Source organism: Sander lucioperca, chromosome 3 (assembly GCF_008315115.2).
Source record: "Sander lucioperca isolate FBNREF2018 chromosome 3, SLUC_FBN_1.2, whole genome shotgun sequence".
Lineage (NCBI taxonomy): Eukaryota > Metazoa > Chordata > Actinopteri > Perciformes > Percidae > Sander > Sander lucioperca.
The window spans coordinates 28,256,753-28,275,663 of record NC_050175.1 but is presented as its reverse complement, the minus strand read 5'-3'; the positions used below and the strand labels follow the sequence as shown (position 1 = coordinate 28,275,663).

The 18,911-nt window shown below is 40.3% G+C and overlaps 1 protein-coding gene across 6 annotated transcripts in view; it reads right to left on the bottom strand.

The window, feature by feature from the left end:
* The window catches only part of fbn1 (fibrillin 1), a 65,099-nt gene that overhangs the window by 19,910 nt on the left and 26,278 nt on the right, over positions 1-18,911 (bottom strand). For 2 of the 6 annotated variants that reach the window (XM_031306398.2, XM_031306397.2), the window contains 21 exons: positions 18,790-18,843; positions 18,523-18,648; positions 18,277-18,402; positions 18,005-18,124; positions 17,233-17,370; positions 17,091-17,141; positions 16,856-16,981; positions 16,490-16,717; positions 16,273-16,398; positions 14,894-15,022; positions 13,492-13,617; positions 11,466-11,591; positions 11,223-11,345; positions 10,301-10,426; positions 9,598-9,723; positions 5,558-5,680; positions 4,758-4,880; positions 4,506-4,631; positions 3,160-3,282; positions 2,766-2,888; positions 2,438-2,605 (listed from right to left, as the gene is read on the bottom strand). In XM_031306398.2, the coding sequence (XP_031162258.1) occupies positions 2,438-2,605; positions 2,766-2,888; positions 3,160-3,282; positions 4,506-4,631; positions 4,758-4,880; positions 5,558-5,680; positions 9,598-9,723; positions 10,301-10,426; positions 11,223-11,345; positions 11,466-11,591; positions 13,492-13,617; positions 14,894-15,022; positions 16,273-16,398; positions 16,490-16,717; positions 16,856-16,981; positions 17,091-17,141; positions 17,233-17,370; positions 18,005-18,124; positions 18,277-18,402; positions 18,523-18,648; positions 18,790-18,843 (2,637 nt within the window). The remainder of the gene's footprint in view (positions 1-2,437; positions 2,606-2,765; positions 2,889-3,159; positions 3,283-4,505; positions 4,632-4,757; positions 4,881-5,557; positions 5,681-9,597; positions 9,724-10,300; positions 10,427-11,222; positions 11,346-11,465; positions 11,592-13,491; positions 13,618-14,893; positions 15,023-16,272; positions 16,399-16,489; positions 16,718-16,855; positions 16,982-17,090; positions 17,142-17,232; positions 17,371-18,004; positions 18,125-18,276; positions 18,403-18,522; positions 18,649-18,789; positions 18,844-18,911) is intronic. The other 4 variants (XM_031306399.2, XM_035999598.1, XM_031306400.2 and 1 more) reach the window with 4 other exon arrangements.

Here is an 18,911-nt window from a genome sequence, read left to right as displayed (position 1 = left end):
GCTTTTTCTGATCAGCCATCTCAGATCTCAGAGTTATCCACAGAGCCCAGTGGGCCGGACATGACTGCAGCTAGCAAAAAGAAAATGGTTTTGTTCTCGTCATAGAAGCAAGCATTTCCTCAAGCTAAAGAAGGATGAGTCATTCCCTGTAATGTTTTGAACCATCTGTTGGTAATTTCAAGTCAGTTGCACAACGCTGTGTCATCTTTACCAGCAACAAAAATTACAGCAAACACTCACACTCATTGTATGACAAGAGCAGGCAGAATGTAGCCTGTATGTTGGCAGAGCAGCTAACTCACACTTTTTCGGTCCTAATTTATATTTTGGTGCATTTACATATTGGTGTTTTGGTTATGATTTTTTTATGTTAATGCTAGTTTAAATAGTAAGTGAAACCCTTAAAGGTGGAGTCTGTTATTCTGGAGAAAAATTGTTGATATTTGAACTAGGGGTGCACCGATCCGATATTGACAAAATAGCTGGATCGGGGATCGGAAAAATTAACAGATCCACGGGCCGATCCAGTTTTATAAGTTTTTTTCCCCTGTGTTGCACGTGTGTCGCATGCTGGAAGAGTTAAGTGTACAAATAAAAAGGAATTCAACACATTACATCTATGTTATTTTGTCTTAGTTAGGAAAGTAATGTTTAGTTAGGAAAGTCTGGTGCCTTTAGTCTCTTCCACATGGTGGAAGGAAGATATAAGGTGGAAGGTATACAGTGTATTATTAATTCAACAACGGTATCGGATCGATATCGGGTATCGACAGATACACAAAGCCCTGGTATCGGTATCGGTATCGGGACTGAAAAAGTCGGATCGGTGCATCCCTAATTTGAACTCAACTCCCAAATAAATACACCCCTCCCGTCAGTGCTCCTTCAGAACGTTAGCATGTGCCAGATTTACCATCCCTCTCGCTCCCACTGCCGTTCTCTTTATTTATCCCTGTCCTGTGCACAAGCATGAACAGAATAGTGTTGTGTGGCTCTGTCTGAGCCACTTTGTTTGTTTCTAAACTACAGAGCCAGGGCTGTGTATGAACACCGGATTTTTATTCAGTGTGCATGCACACACAGAATGGACAGCTTGGACCACAAGGAGATATTCGCTGGATTTGACAAAAAGTGTATTGGATTAGAATCGCAGACTCCAACTTAAAACCAGGACAACAGGTGCCAATTAACTGATTGATTGATTGACTGATTGATTTACTCTGCCCCATGGTACAAACGGCTAATAGAAGGATTTGACAGGGTTATTAATCAAAGCCAGTGACACCTAAATTACTTGCCAGATAGTGACTTATTAAAACATCATTTACAGCCACTTTATAAAGCAAAAATTCCCTGCCACCTCAACTTTTAAGACAGTCCAAAGACTTTGACTCTACCTTCAAATCTTTACTTATACTGTGATGGAGGACAGTGTTGTGAGTAAGAGATTGAAACTTTAAGACAACTCAGCTACATAAATTGAAAAACATTGGTTTTAAGGCAAGAAAATACACAAGTAGCAGCAATTTTGTCATTCATTAAACATTTGTATTGGTTCTCCATCCTTATTATCTGCAACTGACTCTTTCTGAAATAACAACTAAATAGTTAATTTATAGGCCCATGTATCAGGAGTTCTGTGGTTAAGTTGGATTGGTGAAAACAACTTCATAAATGTTGCTCCATGTCCATCCACTTGGCTAACTTGAGGTTTTTATTACCTCCGCTAAGGAGGTCATGTTTTCGGTTCGGTTTGTCTGTTGGTTAGTTGGTTTGTCGCACAGCAGGATTATGGAAAAACTACTGGCCCGATTTTCATGAAACGTTATGGAAGGGTGTAGCATTGGCCAAAGAAGGACCCATAACATTTTGAGGCAGATCTGACTCACGGGCCAAACACACACATTTTTTCACTTTCGTTAACATTGCGAGATAGGGCAAATGTGCTGCATTCATTGTGGCGGTATAATCGGAAAAATTAGTTCCCGATTGGGAAAATTCACACTGCATTAACATCGTGAGATAGGGCATGCCTCAGTGGAAGTCTGCACTCTCCGAGTGCCCTTCTTGTTAAAGTTAAAGTAATGATAATATTAAAATGCAACTTCTCAAAAACTCCTAACTTCTCATGCCTCATCACTTAACACTAAGCAAATCCGATGCACAGCTGCAAAAAGTTGACCAGATACTATGGTGAGCTAACTATACGTTATTAACACCTTCAATGCATAGCACTACATTTACTATGTGTGTTGACTTAGGTGGCCCATATGTGGTATTTAGAATATCCCTTAGCTGTAGAACTTGCTGCCAGGATGTGTGATATGTCACCTCTGTATGTCTCTGGCTAGTGCTCACAAACCTTGCAATTGAAGTGAAACATAAAAATATACATGCATATTGCATGCAAAGTCTAAAATGTGTTCGATCGACTCACTTGAGTTGACAAAGGGGCATGATTCACAAGGATTTCCCCAGCCCTGGCCCTTGGAGCAGCAGCAGGATGCCTTGGAAACACCAACTCCGATCTCATTGGAGCAGTCCAAACTCTCTGATGCATCTCCTCGGGAACGAACATCGAGGAAGCAGCTTCCAGAGCGAGTGTCTGTACACACACACACACACACACACACACACACACACACACACACACACACACAGGTTTTAAGGTATAGAGGTGTCTTGCCTTTGCTTCCGAATTAGTTCTATGATTAGCTAAGATCAAACACCAACAGTGTGTGTAGTGAGAACTTGTTGAGTCTCACCTACACAGCCCACCCGAGTGGGGTTGAGTTCAAAGTCTGCAGGGCAGTTACAGTGGTAGCTTCCAGGGATGTTAACACACACTCCATTAATACAGATGGTTGGGTCTGCACATTCATTGATATCTGAGAAAGAAAGACAAATTAACAATCTATAAAGGTTCTTCACAATTCCACAAAAATTTTTTTTTTTTTCATTTTTTGTCAACAAGTCATTATTTGACACAACAGCAAGGAAGGAGCAGGGACTTTCCCCTCTGTATCTCAGGGGAGATGAGAGCTGTTCACTGCTGTTGCTCCATTTCTTTTACACTATTTCAAATCTCCTCAGCTCATTGGTGCATAAACAGAGCATCACTGAGGCAGGCAGCTGGACTGGTGTGTTGACTAGTCTTACCTGTGCAGTTGCCTCCACTCCTGTCCAGTTCATAACCAATGTTACATTCACATCTAAAAAGTCCTGGGATGTTCTGGCAGCGTCCATTGACACAGATGTCAGCAAAGGTACATTCGTCTATGTCTGTAAAAGAGACAGAGAGAGAGAATGATAAAGAAAAGGGAGGGAGAGAGAGAGAGAGAGGCCCAGCTGTGAGGGATTAGTGGATCATGGGATCATGGTGGAAAATTGGCAGCCAGCAGTAGGAAGTGAAGGCCGCTCACCTCTGTTAAAGAATGACAGTTCTGGGGCAAAAAAATGCCCAGACATATCCAGACAGATACACACATACACAATCAGAGCAGCAGCCAAGGTTATGAAATTGTGCTCTTCCACATCATTAGACTCTGCACAAGTCATTACTGTCCAGCCCTGCCTGAGTTGAGGCAAGGAGGACTGGACAGGATGTTTGACACATCAGCACAATGAGGTCAGTCTGCTCATTCAATTGAATCCAGCAATGTCTTATCACAGGAGGCATGAATCACACTTGTTTGCTACCAGTCATAAATGTGCTCATATGTCAACTCTACAGTAGCTTAGTTAAGGATTCAAGCAAGATCCCTCCTCAGTTATTTAAGTTAACATGCAATCATCAATTGATATTTTAGTATACTTATGTAAATGCTACCTCCCAAATAAAATATCCATAAAAAGGTCTACTGTCTATGGGATACATAAACAAGGCAAACCTGGATGGCATGTAAGCATATCATCAAGGTTATGAATCCAGATATATGTCTGAAAGGTGCATGTAGCTTTGTCTCAAACAACAACTTGAAAAGAAATAAAAGACAGTTTCTAGACCATTGTACACATATCATTTCAGCCAGTAGGATGTCAGTAGTCAGCCTAAGATTCAGACTATATGGCCTTTTGTTACCACTCTATATGTCCATAGGTCTGTACAGAGTCTATACAGTCTTCATTAACAACTTATATTTGCACTTTAGGCGAGCAATCTCCTCTTGGACTGGAATGGGTTTCTATGGTGACTTTGACCGACCACCAAACACCAACATCAAATCAACAACCAATTTTGGGAACAAGACTAGATCTATTGTTGTCAGTCTCACAACTAAATGTTCTCACAACTAAATCCACTTAGATGCTGAGCATATGTCCAAAATACTATCTCGTGAGTTCCATTTGAAGGCAGCATCTGTTTGGATCGGTTGTTTCTCCAAACGGGAAAACAAAAACAAGCATTCTCTAGAGTTACACCAGACCTTTTTGAATCACTGGGGGCACTAATTCAGAGGTCTGGAACCAAGATAACCAGGAATAGCAGTGTGGTATTGTCTTACCCTCGCAGGCCTTGCCCTCAGGAGTGGGGATGAAGCCCATGTCACATTCACAGCGGAAGCCTCCTGGCAGGTTCAGACAGTGGCCACTCTCACACAGGTTGCTGTTCTCTGCACACTCATCGTGGTCTGTAGTGGTGATCATACACACACACACACACACACACACACACACACACACACACATAGTCCGTAAACACACAATTAATTTGTGTATCTTTTTAAAAGCAAACAATGTGGTGTTGTATATGTGACCTGAGCAGTAGAATCCATCTCCAGAGAATCCATCCTTGCATGCACAGCGATATGAGCCCATGGTGTTGAGACAGTCAGCGTTGTTGCTGCACATGTGTGTACCATTGGAGCACTCGTCAAGGTCTGAAACACAACAAAGTCCACTTACATGTATGCACGGGGAAACTACGTCATCCAAATGTTGTGGAAAGGATAAGGCTGGTGCTATTTCATATTTTTTCTTATCGTTAATAAAACCCTCTTTTTTTTCCTTTCTTCTTTACCATGTCTGTGGCACTAAGCAACAAGCTCCTATATAAAGTTTAATTCTCAAAAAAGGCTAAATAATTTCCTGAAACAGCTGGGCATTGTAGTTTTTAATAAAAATTACTACAGACTGGGGTAAATAGTGCATTTGTTGGGAGCTGTTCAAAGTATTAACAGCACTAAGACACTGTATGTGGTACTATACATTTTAATGCAGCGCAAAGGAATACTGTACACTACTGTATACTAGAATTTGGCTACACAGGCAATACTTGTTAACATCACCTCATTGTTGGTTTTGGTAATTTCCGACTAACTTTATGCAACACTTTTTGACATGCCTGAGAGAAACATTGTATTCTTTTGTTTGAATGTTGAATCACTGACATTTCTTTATCAACAAGATTTTCTCACCTCAGCTTTCTTGGATATTGACAAAATGTTAGAAGAAATGTCAGAAATGTCTGTTCCTTCTATTAGATTATATATACTATATTTCAATAGACCCAATGAATGGCAGCATTTACCTGTGCATTTGAGGCCATCAGCCTTACCTGTGCATTTGAGGCCATTGCCAATCCATCCTGGAGCACAGTTGCATTTGAAGCCGCCAGCTGTGTTGGTGCAGGTAGCGTGTCTGTCACAGTTATGGGCTCCAATCTCACATTCATTGACATCTGACAAAGAAACAAACAAGAAGCTATGTAAAGAGAAATAGACACTGCTGTGATGGTCTGATAATTCCGGTCTGCATTCTCATTTCAGTGGGGTTCTTGGCATTGTGGAGTGAGTTGATGTGGAGTGAGTTTGAATCGCATAAAGACAGCAGCAGGAGACGACAGGACTAAGTCTTTCTGGGTCACTGTCTTCATCCATGTATTTCAGAGCAGAAGGCACTGAGACATTCTCATGATCACCGATACTAATAGCCTTCCTGCAGAGGTTTAATGAGCAGACCCAGTCTCTGGATTGTGTGTCAAGAGAGCTATAAAAACAGGCCAAGAAGGAGAGCGATATCCTAATGCTAAGGCTTTGTTCTGTCTGCTCTTTCTGAACTAGTATTTCTGAGGTTATTTTAGGCAAAGATTTCTCTCTTCACCCACAGACCCACAGACACTGTGCCTCTCATATGAGGCTTTTGTAACAGCACTCTTTTAATACTCCTGTTTGGTTTTCTCACCACCCTAGATGTCAAGTTTGGAAATTTAATCTTACCCAAATATAATTTCTATAAAAATGTGATGTGGTAATGTGCCAACTCTACAAAAATAAACATTCCTTCATGGCAAAACCATTATAATTATATCTAAACTCTGCCAATGGATGAAATATTGAGGTACTTAGTAGATGATGTGGTTATAAAAATACCTCTCTAACCTATTGTATGTGGCCCTGGATTCTAATAGATGAACAACAACAATTAATGGGAACAATTCAATTGCCTATTATTAAAATCTGCCCTGTCCATAAAATGGTTTACATCCTGCAGGGTGTAACCAATAAGGATCTCAGCTGGCAGTGAAAAGATACTGTGAATGTGGCTCTGCAGCTTTTGTTCCTCAGGCAGTTCTGACATGATCCACTACAGTGCATGGCACAATGGAAAAAGCCTGTATGGTGCTACGACAATGAGGACTGCTAATATGAGCCAAAACAACCCTGTGAAACACTGACCAACACAATACCTGGCCCTGAGCCTAACGACCGAGTGTTACAGCTTTGATACAGGGATTATGCAAGTGTGTGTGTGCGCATGTGTGTGTGTCCCTCACTGTACATCAAGGGAAGCCATGCTATGAACTCAATCAAGATGTTAGGACTTATCAGCCAATGAGACACACTTCTCTCTGTATGTCTTTGTGAGGGTAGTAATTCAAAACACTGTCAATTAGAGATTAGTGCTGCTGGGTTTACAGTCTTCCTGAGGAGAGGGTACAGTATATTTACACCACATATGATGACAGGGTTAATATAAGACCTGGGAGCAAACAAATCTCCCTGGATTACAGACGGAATAAAGATAATTTCCCCCAAGCCTTTGATGACAGAGAGAGCACAACAAACAGAACACACGTTCTCATGTGGAAATGTAAAATGCAAACAGGGGTTGTTGCATGCGAGTAGCGTGACAGCGGTCACACCTGGTGTCAAAGAAGAGGCTTGATTTAACTAGGGCTAATGTTTGACATATGAAGGTCAAAAAAGGATTAAAAAGGGATAGCAAAGAATTAAACATCTGGCTACCTGGCTGTCTAGCTAGCTCCTAGTTTGTATGCCTGCCTGATTGCCTGTCTGTTTATCTGTTTGCCTTTCTGTTTATCTGTCTGCCTGTTTGTCTGTCTCACTAGATGTCTAAATGCCTGCTAGTATGGCTGCCTTCCTGGCAATTTGGCCATGAAGGTTACATAGTTACATAGTACAAAAGAAAAAGAAAAAAGGAAAGGAGAAAATTTAAATACCTGTCGATCTAAGCCATATTAAAGGAGACATATCGTGCTCATTTTCAGGTTCATACTTGTATTTTGGGTTTCTACTAGAACATGTTTACATGCTTTAATGTTCAAAAACATTCTTTTTCTCATACTGTCTGCCTAAATATACCTGTATTCATCCTCTGTCTGGTAAATATTTAAATGTAGTGGAACAGTAGCACAAGTAAAAATCTGCCATTAAGTCAGTAACTGACTCAGTAATGTCAGTTACAAAACAACATCTATCTTAAGTTTGCTAACATAAGCCAGCAAAAGGTACTGGTCATATTAGACCAAGCAGACTATGTGGCCCTAAGTGTCAATAACAGGATAATGGTAAATAATACAATGTAGTGTAACAATAGCATTAGTAGATATGAGTCATTAACTTACCAAGCTGACCCAGTACAGTTAACACAGCACTAACTTTAGATTCTAAAGTTTGCTAACATTAGCTAACATTAGCCACCATAAGCTACTGGTCATACCAGACCAAGTAAGACAGGACAAGTAAAACCCCTGTGTTTTGAGTTGACCCAAGGTGTGTTTTTATTGCTTTTTAATTTAACTTTTCATTTTTTGAAGGGAGATTGTGGTATTTCTTGTTTATAAAGTTACATAGTCTTGATTTGATGGCTCAAATTGTTTGAGTGTTATCACTTAGCTAATAGATGATAAAGTCAACACGCTTAAGCCTTTCACCCTGAACCTCTCTTTAAAGCTAAGACTCGTAAACTCCCCCAGTACATCCCCACCCAGTCCTAACTTTCCAATACACACGCAAAGGCACAAAAGTGCTCAAGTGTACATAGAAATAATCACACCCTGCCCACTGAGTCCTCAGTGTTGTTGAATAAAAAGAGAAATAACTCTTGTGGGAGCTTCATCAACAGCTGGATCAGATCTGGGCTCGAAAGCACCACTCACTCATTAACACTCACACACGCAAGAAGATTTAGTCCACACATACTAACGTGGTCACATAAGGCATTTCGACAATGACAACCGATTTCTTATGCAGTTTTCGTCTAAATATATTGGAAGGAGATCCAATCCAAAAAGAGTAGCAGGTTTTGTTCAGTTTTCTATAACAAGACATCCTGCCTGAGAGGAAGTAGTGTCTTGATTCCTTGTTATTCTGGGGCTGAAATTCCAAACCTGTGAATCAGAACAGGTTGCTTTACTGCAACCCCAGCTTTCTCAAAACAAGGAAAATAATGTATGGACATTTTAATGGGATCAGAATGAGCAAGAGTGTGAGTGAGTGAGTGAGTGAGTGAGTGAGTGAGTGAGTGAGTGAGTGAGTGAGTGAGTGAGTGAGTGAGTGAGTGAGTGAGTGAGTGAGTGAGTGAGTGAGTGAGTGAGTGAGTGAGTGAGTGAGTGAGTGAGTGAGTGAGAGAGTGAGTTTGGGGACACCAGGACAAGGCCAGATAAGATCACTAACCAAACTCTCAACTAAGCTTCAATTCCAAACTTTAAAGTGGTCATATAAATCAGACTTAACTTTGGCTAGACAAGGAGTGAGTCTAAACTAGCAAAAGGGCTCTACTGGCCGGATGGACTTTGTATTTATGTGTTCTGGAGTCCTTTCAGGTGATTACGTGCCACAGAACTCTTCCAACCATCACGTAATGTTTAACTGATCTTAATGAAAGCGCAACAAAGGAATAAACAAAAGTGCAATGTGATGCATACATCTGACAAGAATATAGTGATCTCACTGCTCCTGCTGCTGTTGCTGCTAGTGCATGTGAATGTGTGTTAACGTATGCGTGTTTGGGAGCGTGGCTCTCGTCAGGTCAGACAGGAGCTCTTGAATGAGGGTGAGTAATGTTAGAGCTGCTTCTGGTTAGCCAGACATTCTCCTTGCATCCTCTCATTTCTCACCTCTCTCTTCAACTTGCTTTCACTCCTGTAGTTCACACACGCACACGCACACGCACACACACACACACACACACACACACACACACACACACACACACACACACACCTCCTCCACCACTTAATCAGCATCAGTCCTCTACTGACTCACCATCTTTTCACTCCCATCCACGTTCTACCACTGACAGGATGTTTTGTTGTGGGTAGGAATGCTCGATGTGTGTGTTTGTTTTGCTCACCTGTGCAGCCTGTGGTTCCCTTGCGGACAGAGTATCCCAGGTCACAGTGACAAATGAAGGACCCCTTTGTGTTCTCACAGTTCCCACTCAGACAGATGTTTGGATTCAGCTCACACTCATCCACATCTTGACAGGGAGATACAATAAGAGTGGAACAGAGAAAGAGAAAGAATGTTAATTTGCTAAACACAACTACAATAAAGGAAAAGTTCATGACGATGAATAAAACTGAATTAGCTTTTGTTGGTTCGGCCTGCCAAACAGGTTTTGATGAGCTGTGATATACTGTATGTAAATGAGTCACAAAATAATTTCATCATGAACTATATTAAGGCTTTAAAAAGTATTTACTTTTCATAAATACAGCAATAAGAGTGTGTGTTTGTGCAGACCTATTTAAAAGTCCTTACATCATTGATGGCAGGTTTTTGTTTTTTTCTCTCAGTGGAACCAGACGTCTAAATGTCACGCATTCCTCCCTGCTCAACCAAACTAACACAATGTTCACTGTCTTGTAAATCAACAACAACATTACACTCTCACACACAGACTCATAGATCTGAGTCATTAAGTCTTATTCTCATGACTCATATCTTGGATAACCTTTAAGATGATCATTACATTGTTTCAGTAAATCTCTGAGTACCCCCTGGATTTAATAAGCACAGTGTTTTATTTTGGGCATAGAATGTGCATCCTTTACCCAGGCAGGTCTTCATATCTTCAGATGACATGAAACCGTCAAAGCACAGACACTGGTACGTCCCTGGGGTGTTGGTACACTGGCCTCCATCACAGATGTCTGGGCTCTCTTCACACTCATCAATATCTGAAGATTGAAGAAAAAGAGGCAAATCAAAAATGAAATGAGAGCAGACAAAGTGAGGAGGACAAGAAAAACTGTTCTTAAAACTAGTAATCCAGACTTGAATGTTGAAGTATTTTTTTACTCTACAGTTTCTTAAAAGAACACAATGCTACTTCAGGGGCATATTTTTCTTTCCTAAACAGATCAGAATACAGGACAATACAAGTATATTTACTTTGTCACTCATACGTCAGGAAGGTCAATTCAGGACACAGCTTGTGCAATAAAGTGGACATCATGCTGAGCAATGGTAAAGTAATTTTCAGCTCTTCTTTTGCACAAACTATGCTGAAATAACCTTTGCACTGCCTTGATCTCTGTCTGTATATATATATATATATACATGGAAATTAAAGGAATACGAGTCACAGGAGTAAGTCTATGAACAACACAGGAAACCTACTGTCATGGTCAAAAAAGAAATTCCCTCTTTTTCCAACGTATACTTTCTTTGAACATGTGCCAGTGAAATCACAGCAGTGGCTGTCCATAAACTAGGTTTCCTGATTTTCTGCTTTGTACCTGCTCTTAAATCAGGTCTCTCTAAACACAACCTTTTAATTACTTCTGTACTACCATGTGCAATCTTTAGAAAATGTTCTGACAAGTAAAACCTATCATTGAAAGTTTTCTTTAGTTACCACATCTTGAAAAATGCGGCATAAGTACATTTAAAATGTAAGAACTGCCAACTGTATAACTCAGAATAACAGACACAGGATAAGAGATGAACTATGACAGATACAAAGCTTCTTACCAGTGCAGCTTCTCAGATCAGGCATCAGGGCATATCCAAGGTGGCAGCTGCACTCATAGCTACCCTCTGAGTTGGTGCAGAAAGTCTGACAGCCACCATTCTCAATGGTGCACTCATCAATGTCTGAGAGGCAGAAAAACAAAGACACATACCGCTGACATTTAATCTTCAGATTGCCACAATGAAAACAAAACAAAGGAACATCTTTGAGAGGAAATAGTCAGTAATATCTTTAATACGCACCAACACACTCCAGTCTGTTCTCTGTAGATTTGTATCCCGTGTCGCAGGAACACTGGTAGCGGCCGATCATATTGACACATTGGCCGTTCCTGCACAGCCTGTCACTCAAGTCACATTCATTGATATCTGTGAGGGAACAAAGCAATTATCAAATTCTTACACATAATTTATATTTTTAAAAATCAATAAGGATAACCTACATGTTTAAAAGGTACCAGCAGCATGTTTTCATGATGGTTTAAATCCTTAAACATGAAATGAAAACATTAATCACTTGCCCTTCAAAGTGCCATTGAGCAAACCCCTATGGGTATCACTACCAATTATTTTCATTATCAATTCATCTGATGGTTATCTGTTGATTATTTTCTCAATTAAATTGATTAATCATTTAGTCCATAATATGAAAAAAACTGCCCATCACAAATTCACAAAACCCAAAGTGACATGTTCAAATTCCTTGTTTTGTCTAACCAACGGTCCAAAACTCAATGATATTCAGTTTAATACTACAGAAGACTAGAAAAAACAGCAACTGTTCACATTTGAGAAATTGGAACCTGTCATTTTTAGCATTTTTTTTATGATTAATTGATTATCAGAAGTTACCTTTTAAGTTTCTGTCGATTGACAAATTCTTAATTGTTTCAGCTTTAAACCCACACTTATTTGCAACATTAGAGCTCTTACAGTGCAGACCACTACATTAATTAGTGTTAATTAGGACTCTGACGTCATTAAGCCCACTGTATCACACCTATCTGTACGAAATTTGATATATAACCAAAGTTTATTATCATTATCATCATTTTAGCACTTCAACTTGTTACTTCACCAGAGAAAACCATTGTCTCAGAAGGGATGAGGTGGGCAGTTTTCAGTAATGCTTTCATTGTTTTTATTACTTTGGGTGGTAATAAAGAAACTAAATGAGCTTGAAGGGCAGTAGTTGAGCATTAGGTCATGGATTAAAACCTTCACACACTGCATTAGGTCATCAGAATGACACCCAGTAAATACTGCATAATCAGCTAAACGCTGTCACCTGAACATGGGAGTTATGAAACTATAGAAAGCACTGGAAAAATCAGGCGCTTCTCCTGTTCTTGTAGAAAGAGTGTGCTGTCGCTACTTCTCCAGTCAACTAGGTGCTCAAGGAACCAAAATGTGGAAAAAAAAACATTAACTGACTCACTGGAAGAGTCTGCTTGTTATTAAGCCAACATTTCTCCATTGGGGCTTTTTACATTAAAGGTGAAAAGAAAACTGCTTATATATGTATATACAACAAGATGGCTGAATCTTTGTCAATTATCCAATGAGAGCCAGACACATAAAAGGCCAGCCTCTAAAGGAAGAAAGTTTCAGAATAAAAGTACAAAACAAAATGTTACATTAACAGTAAAAGCTGTACCAACATACAATCAAATAGATGATAGAATATAGGACCTGAATAAATATTTAACAGCACAAAAAAAAGCTCTCTTTTGCTACTGAACTATAGAAACTCTTTAATACTGTGGGATTTTCTCTCATCTTCACCATGTTGAGATCCAAAGACCTTTCTTAGTGCACACATCAACATACATGCAGACACACCCACACACACACACACACACACACACACACACACACACACACACACACACACACACAAACTGGTCTAGAGTTCATATCAGCCCATCTATCAGAGAATATATACCCCACACATACACAGACCTGACACACTCCCACCCCACACAGAGCCTCAGTGAGGCCACACACATGGAGGCAGAAACAGAGGGCAGATGGAGGGGGACGATCCAAAGCTCACTTGCCATTCGAACTGCCTGCTCTGTGACATAATTTGGACTAACTGATCTTCTTATCATCCTTTTTGTCTTTCCTTCATTCCTCAGGAAAATAGAATAGAAGCTGCATTCTGCCACACAGATTTCTCAGAGAAAGGAGAAAAGCAAGAAGGTGAAAAAAAGTTCGGAGAGGCAGAGTTTGCTCGAATCTCCTTTCTGATGACCTCACCACTCACCTAGACAGGCCGACCCATCGGGCGCGATCTCGTGTCCCTCGGGGCACACACACTGGAAGCTGCCCTCTGTGTTTACACAATCACCTCCACGGCACAGCAGAGGGTTCCTCTCACACTCATCGATGTCTGTGGAAGAACACACACAGTACACACACAGACACAAGTAGAGATATTAAGTGTTAGAGTTCTCTACAAATATTTGTTTTGCATGTCATCAATTTCCAGTGAAGCCCACCGGATTGATAAATACATTTTTATTCAACTTTGACCTGCAAAATAGTGAGCATCCAATTTAAAAGAGATTGAGGGACTGACATTCAGGAAGTACTTGTTTGTATCCTTGTTTGGTGCATAAAACTGCATGGTGAAAGAATACAAGCAGCCAGCAGCTTCATGGCTGGCAGTGATGTTAAGAACAAAGGTTGACAAACTAAAATTGTTGAATAATTATTTTTTTAATCTGCTAGCCTAGTCACTACCAACAGCTTATGACTGTTACCCTGCCCATATTATTTCCAGTCCCTAATGTTTTGTTTTTTTTTGCCACAGGGGACGAGTAGATTTTGTCGCGCCAATTTTGGTCTAATGGCAGCTTTGGGCCAACAAAAGTACTGAGACTCTCCATTTTGTGTGTACGATTTCTCCCAAGTATTTAATCAAACAACGTCAAAGACAGACCAGAACAGAAATAGAGCATAAAGTATTTTCACAGATGGCAGAACATTAGGACTTGTAGCTACATATAAAAATCATTTTGCTGGGCAGCTGAGTGTGTTCCTCACATGCAGTTCAAGTATGTAATAAAAAACAATTATCTTTAAGACTTTATGGAGCAGTTTTGTGAAGCGATTGGGCTGCACAGACTAGACCCCTTTCAACACCTCACAGGGATTTGAATAAAGTCAGTTTAATTCTTCTTCTTTCTTTCTCTTTCACACACACACACACACACACACACACACACACACACATACATACAGTATATATATACAAATGCACACAGCCTGCAAATTTCAGATTACATCAGCCGCCTAAACAGTGAGTTCCAGGTCTGGCATGTTAGCCTCAGTGCCTCATCCAGAGCTTATGGCACAAGAGTGAGTGTGGAGCAGATGGCTGGGTTGTGATTAGGACTGGGGTTGTGTGGCAGGTCTTCCCTATACTTGAAGCCCTTTATAGGTTGGCAACTCGCTCTGTTCTTGGATGCTGCCACTTCAACAGGGTGTGTGAAAGAGTTGTTACGGAGATCAAGTTTCTCACTCATATCCTCACAGACTAAAATATTTAATTTGAAAGAGTGCTGTCTCCACGTGTAACTGTACCAAACCATCTGAAGCTGAAGAGGTGATTTAATGTGTTTTTAGTGTCTGCAAGTGTTGGTGTGTGAGAATTCGTCACTCACCCATGCAGTTTTTCATCATCATGAAGCCACTCTCATAACCTTCGAAGCACTCGCATTCAAAATCTCCGGCTGTGTTGATACACCTGCCCTGTCCACACAGGTCCGGAGAGATGTGGCACTCGTCGATGTCTACAGGACAGGAATGCAAGAAAACTTAGTAAGGTAGACGTTCTCTTTAAAACATTTATGCATGCAGAGAAAACCATTAAGATAGCGCCCTGTATTTATTATGAATATAAAGAGATACAAATTAAAGAAACATGATAAAAACATTAGCTTTTTGTAGAGAGAACTCAGTAACAAAGTGATTTAACACAGAAGTGAGGCACTGATAAGATCCGTAGCAAAAAGCAAAGAAGCTATAGTACAACATGTAAATATAAGGCAAACAACGCAGAAAAGCACAGAAAATGTTACTACATGAAAGAAAGGCTATAAAATAAGATTAAGAGGTAAAGTTGAGGATGATTTAGGCAGTCATATCTCTTCAAGCAGATTCTTCCAAAATCTAAAGATAAAGGTCTGATCCCTTTTAAATGTAATCCACATTTTGAAAGACTTGAAACACAAAGGCTTTGGGCTGGGATCTCACTCGTATGGGGTAAAAGGTCCCAGATATCATTTACTTACTAAGAACCTATAAATTATTTCAGAATAAAGCCATGGCACTGGCATTTAAACCTAAAATGATGTTGTGCACATTTCAACAAAGGCAGTAATGTAGCTAACCAGACTACAGGGACCAGCCCCAACAAGTCCAAAGCAGCCAGACTCCCATTAGATTGAATGAGCTGAATGCAGGCAATGGCTTTACACCACTTTACTGTAATTAGTGTTGGCAGAGGGATTCAGAAAGGGGGACTGATGAAGAATGGCTAGACTTGTAAAGAAGATACAATGGTGCTGAGATGTTAAGCATACATTCCAGCCCAAAAAATAGCAGCTACATGCATGTCAGCTCTGAGATTATTGCCAACATGTGAACATGAGTGTCGTCATTTAAGTAAACACTGTGCAGTTGATGAACTGTTATGTATAGTACTCACCAGTAAGCAACTAATGATTATATTAATTATCAATTCAGCGTCAAAGTATTTTTCAATTAATCAATTTGTTGGTTAGTCTATAAAATGTGGGAAAATAGTAAATTATGCCCTTCACAATGTTTAGAGTCATAGGTGGCGAAATTGCCCAAAACTCAAAGATATTAAATGTACAATGATAAAAAAAACTCACATTTGAGAAGCTGAAACCAGCAGATGTTTGACATTTTTGATAAATTACTTAAAAGATGAATCAATTATCAAATTTCTGTTGATGAATTTCTTTGTAGACTAAATGAACTAAATTAGTGGGCGAATTGCTTCAGTACTACTCACCAGTGCAATTCCTCTCATCAGAGTCCAGAGCATAGCCGTTATCACAGCGACAACGGAAGCTGCCGATGGTGTTTCTACACCTTCCATTTGAGCACAGGGTGTTTATCATCCTGCATTCATTTATATCTAAGATATGAAACAGAGGGATAAAGACAGATGAGAGACCATTTATGAAACAACCCATACAGCCTATGCAGCCTATGGCCATGTACAGTACCTTTGAGGAAAGGTCTGCCGTTGATGAAGTCACCCCTATGCGAGAAGCCTGGGCCACGAGGACAGAGCTGGGCATATTCTGGAGTGCCCTTCTCCGGACATTCGTCACATTCAGGGCCCCAGGCTACACCCACTGAGCAGCAGCAGGCATCCACACGCTGCTTCCCTGAGATGGGAGCCCCACAGCGCTCATCCTCATGGGTGAGGTAACACTGCTCCATACGCAGGTCTGAAAGTCACACATATATTACATGCATTTGATATAAGAATATCAAGTGGTATCAATTATACATTTAACACTGCACATTTAGACAGTAAGGTGACTTCAATACCACTACACGTGGAAACACATATACATAGTACCCACCAATGCACGTCCTGCCGCTGACATCAACAGTCATTCCTGGAGGGCACTGGCAGAAAAAGGAGCCCGGTGTGTTGATGCACTTGCCATTGATACACACTCCGGGAAACACTTGACACTCATCCACATCTGACAGTCAACAGAGAATATAGAGCAACATCAACAACTGGTCCAGTGTTTCACTTGAATGAACTGCAAGTGAATTTCTGGGTCTACATGGCATCAAAGCAGACCTTACCTTCACAGACATTTCCTTTGATTCTAGCAAAGCCTTTACTGCAGATTGGATCTGAAAAAAGGAGGGCACACAATACAATGTCAGTCAATGCAGTTATATGGTTTACAGAAAAATGCAAAATGGTGCATATTGATCATCTCACCTTTTTCACATTTTGCACATGGGCTGTTCCAGGCTTCTCCCAGTGTGGCACAGCAGTGGGACTTCAGCGTAGCCCCGTTGATGTTGACCTCACAACGATTATTTACTATCTTCAGCCAGCAGGTGCTCTTAGTAGTCTCTGTTTTAATGAAACAAACCTTTTAGTTACTCTACATTCAGTTCTATGGAATTAAATAGCATGTGTGTCAACATGCACTGGTTTGGCACTTACACATTATACATGGACATATGTCAATATATGTTATTTGATGCCAAAATTCTGTATTGAATTAGTAAATCTTACATTTAATTTATCATCATAGCTGTTCTAAAATAAAAGACAGTGCTGACTGGCTTATTAGTGGTCAACTTGTCCGGGACAGGGACACCAGTTTCTCCAGGCATCACTAGGCGCTCATTTCACTCAAGTGTTCCAGTTTTTGGTTATATGTCATGGGAACAGTGCTGACACAGCATTTGACCCAGATCTTCTCACATTGTTGAATGTAGTTATTCACTGAGCTGCTGCAATTTAAATTAAACTTGAGGCTAGACAGCTTTTTTGTATTAATAAAAAGTGGAGAAAAATGCTTCTTCTTCTTTTTTTTTAAAGCATACTGAACAGTGAGCATACTGAAACAGTAGGTTTGAATAAATCAAGTGTGGGTTTCTTTCATATATTTTTTTATTATTTTTATGTTGAATAAAAAAACATTTTGTCAATTAAAGTAATGTTTCTGTAATGAAATTCAAACAACACAATGCTCACTTACCTATACAATCAAGCCCAGTGCTATCCAGCGAACTGCCGATGGAACACAAACACACAAAGGACCCTTGGCTGTTCCTACAATCTCCATTAACACAGGGGCTAGACTGACACTCATCTACATCTGTGGGAGACAAAAACAAACAACAGATTAGTTTTTTCTCCCGTTGGTCATTTCTTATCAATCTAAAAAATAGGAGACATAGTACATGCTTTGATAAAGTGACATTGTACTGTACAACAGAATCAATCTGAGTGAATGAACGAGTCTCTGACCCTCGCAGACGTCTGTCTCAGGATCAAACAGATATCCTTTGGGACACTGACAGGTGAAACTGCCTGGTGTGTTTCTGCACAGACCGTTTTCACACAGGAGCCTGTTCATCAGACACTCATCAATATCTGAGGAAAAACACAGACAGAGAGAGACATAATGACTTTCCTTTCACTGGCTGTATACATATATACTTTGAATATATCGTTTATAAAGAGGACAAGGCCAATAAAGAGCAGTTAACCTACCGACACAGTTTTTGCCCGTCAGGTCTATCTCAAAGCCTTCATTGCAGGTGCATTTGTATGTCCTCATCATATTCTCACACACCCCATTCTGGCAGATGTCAGGGACGAGGGCGCACTCGTTAATATCTGCGAAGGCAAAGAATAACCTGTTAACCATCACAGTAGAAAAAACCCCTATGTAATAACTGCATTTAATTTCTGCTTGGTTTCTGCAAGCTCTCTGTTTTAATATCAATGAAACACACACAATGAGCTTGCGTTTGTTACCTCTTGCATCGCCGCTTATGCCAAGGCCACTGGGGCACAGAGCCTGGAACTCAGCTGCAACATCACACACAGACAGCACAGTTTGGTTGATAAAAAGCAGAAGTAAGAGCTTTTGAGAAAAT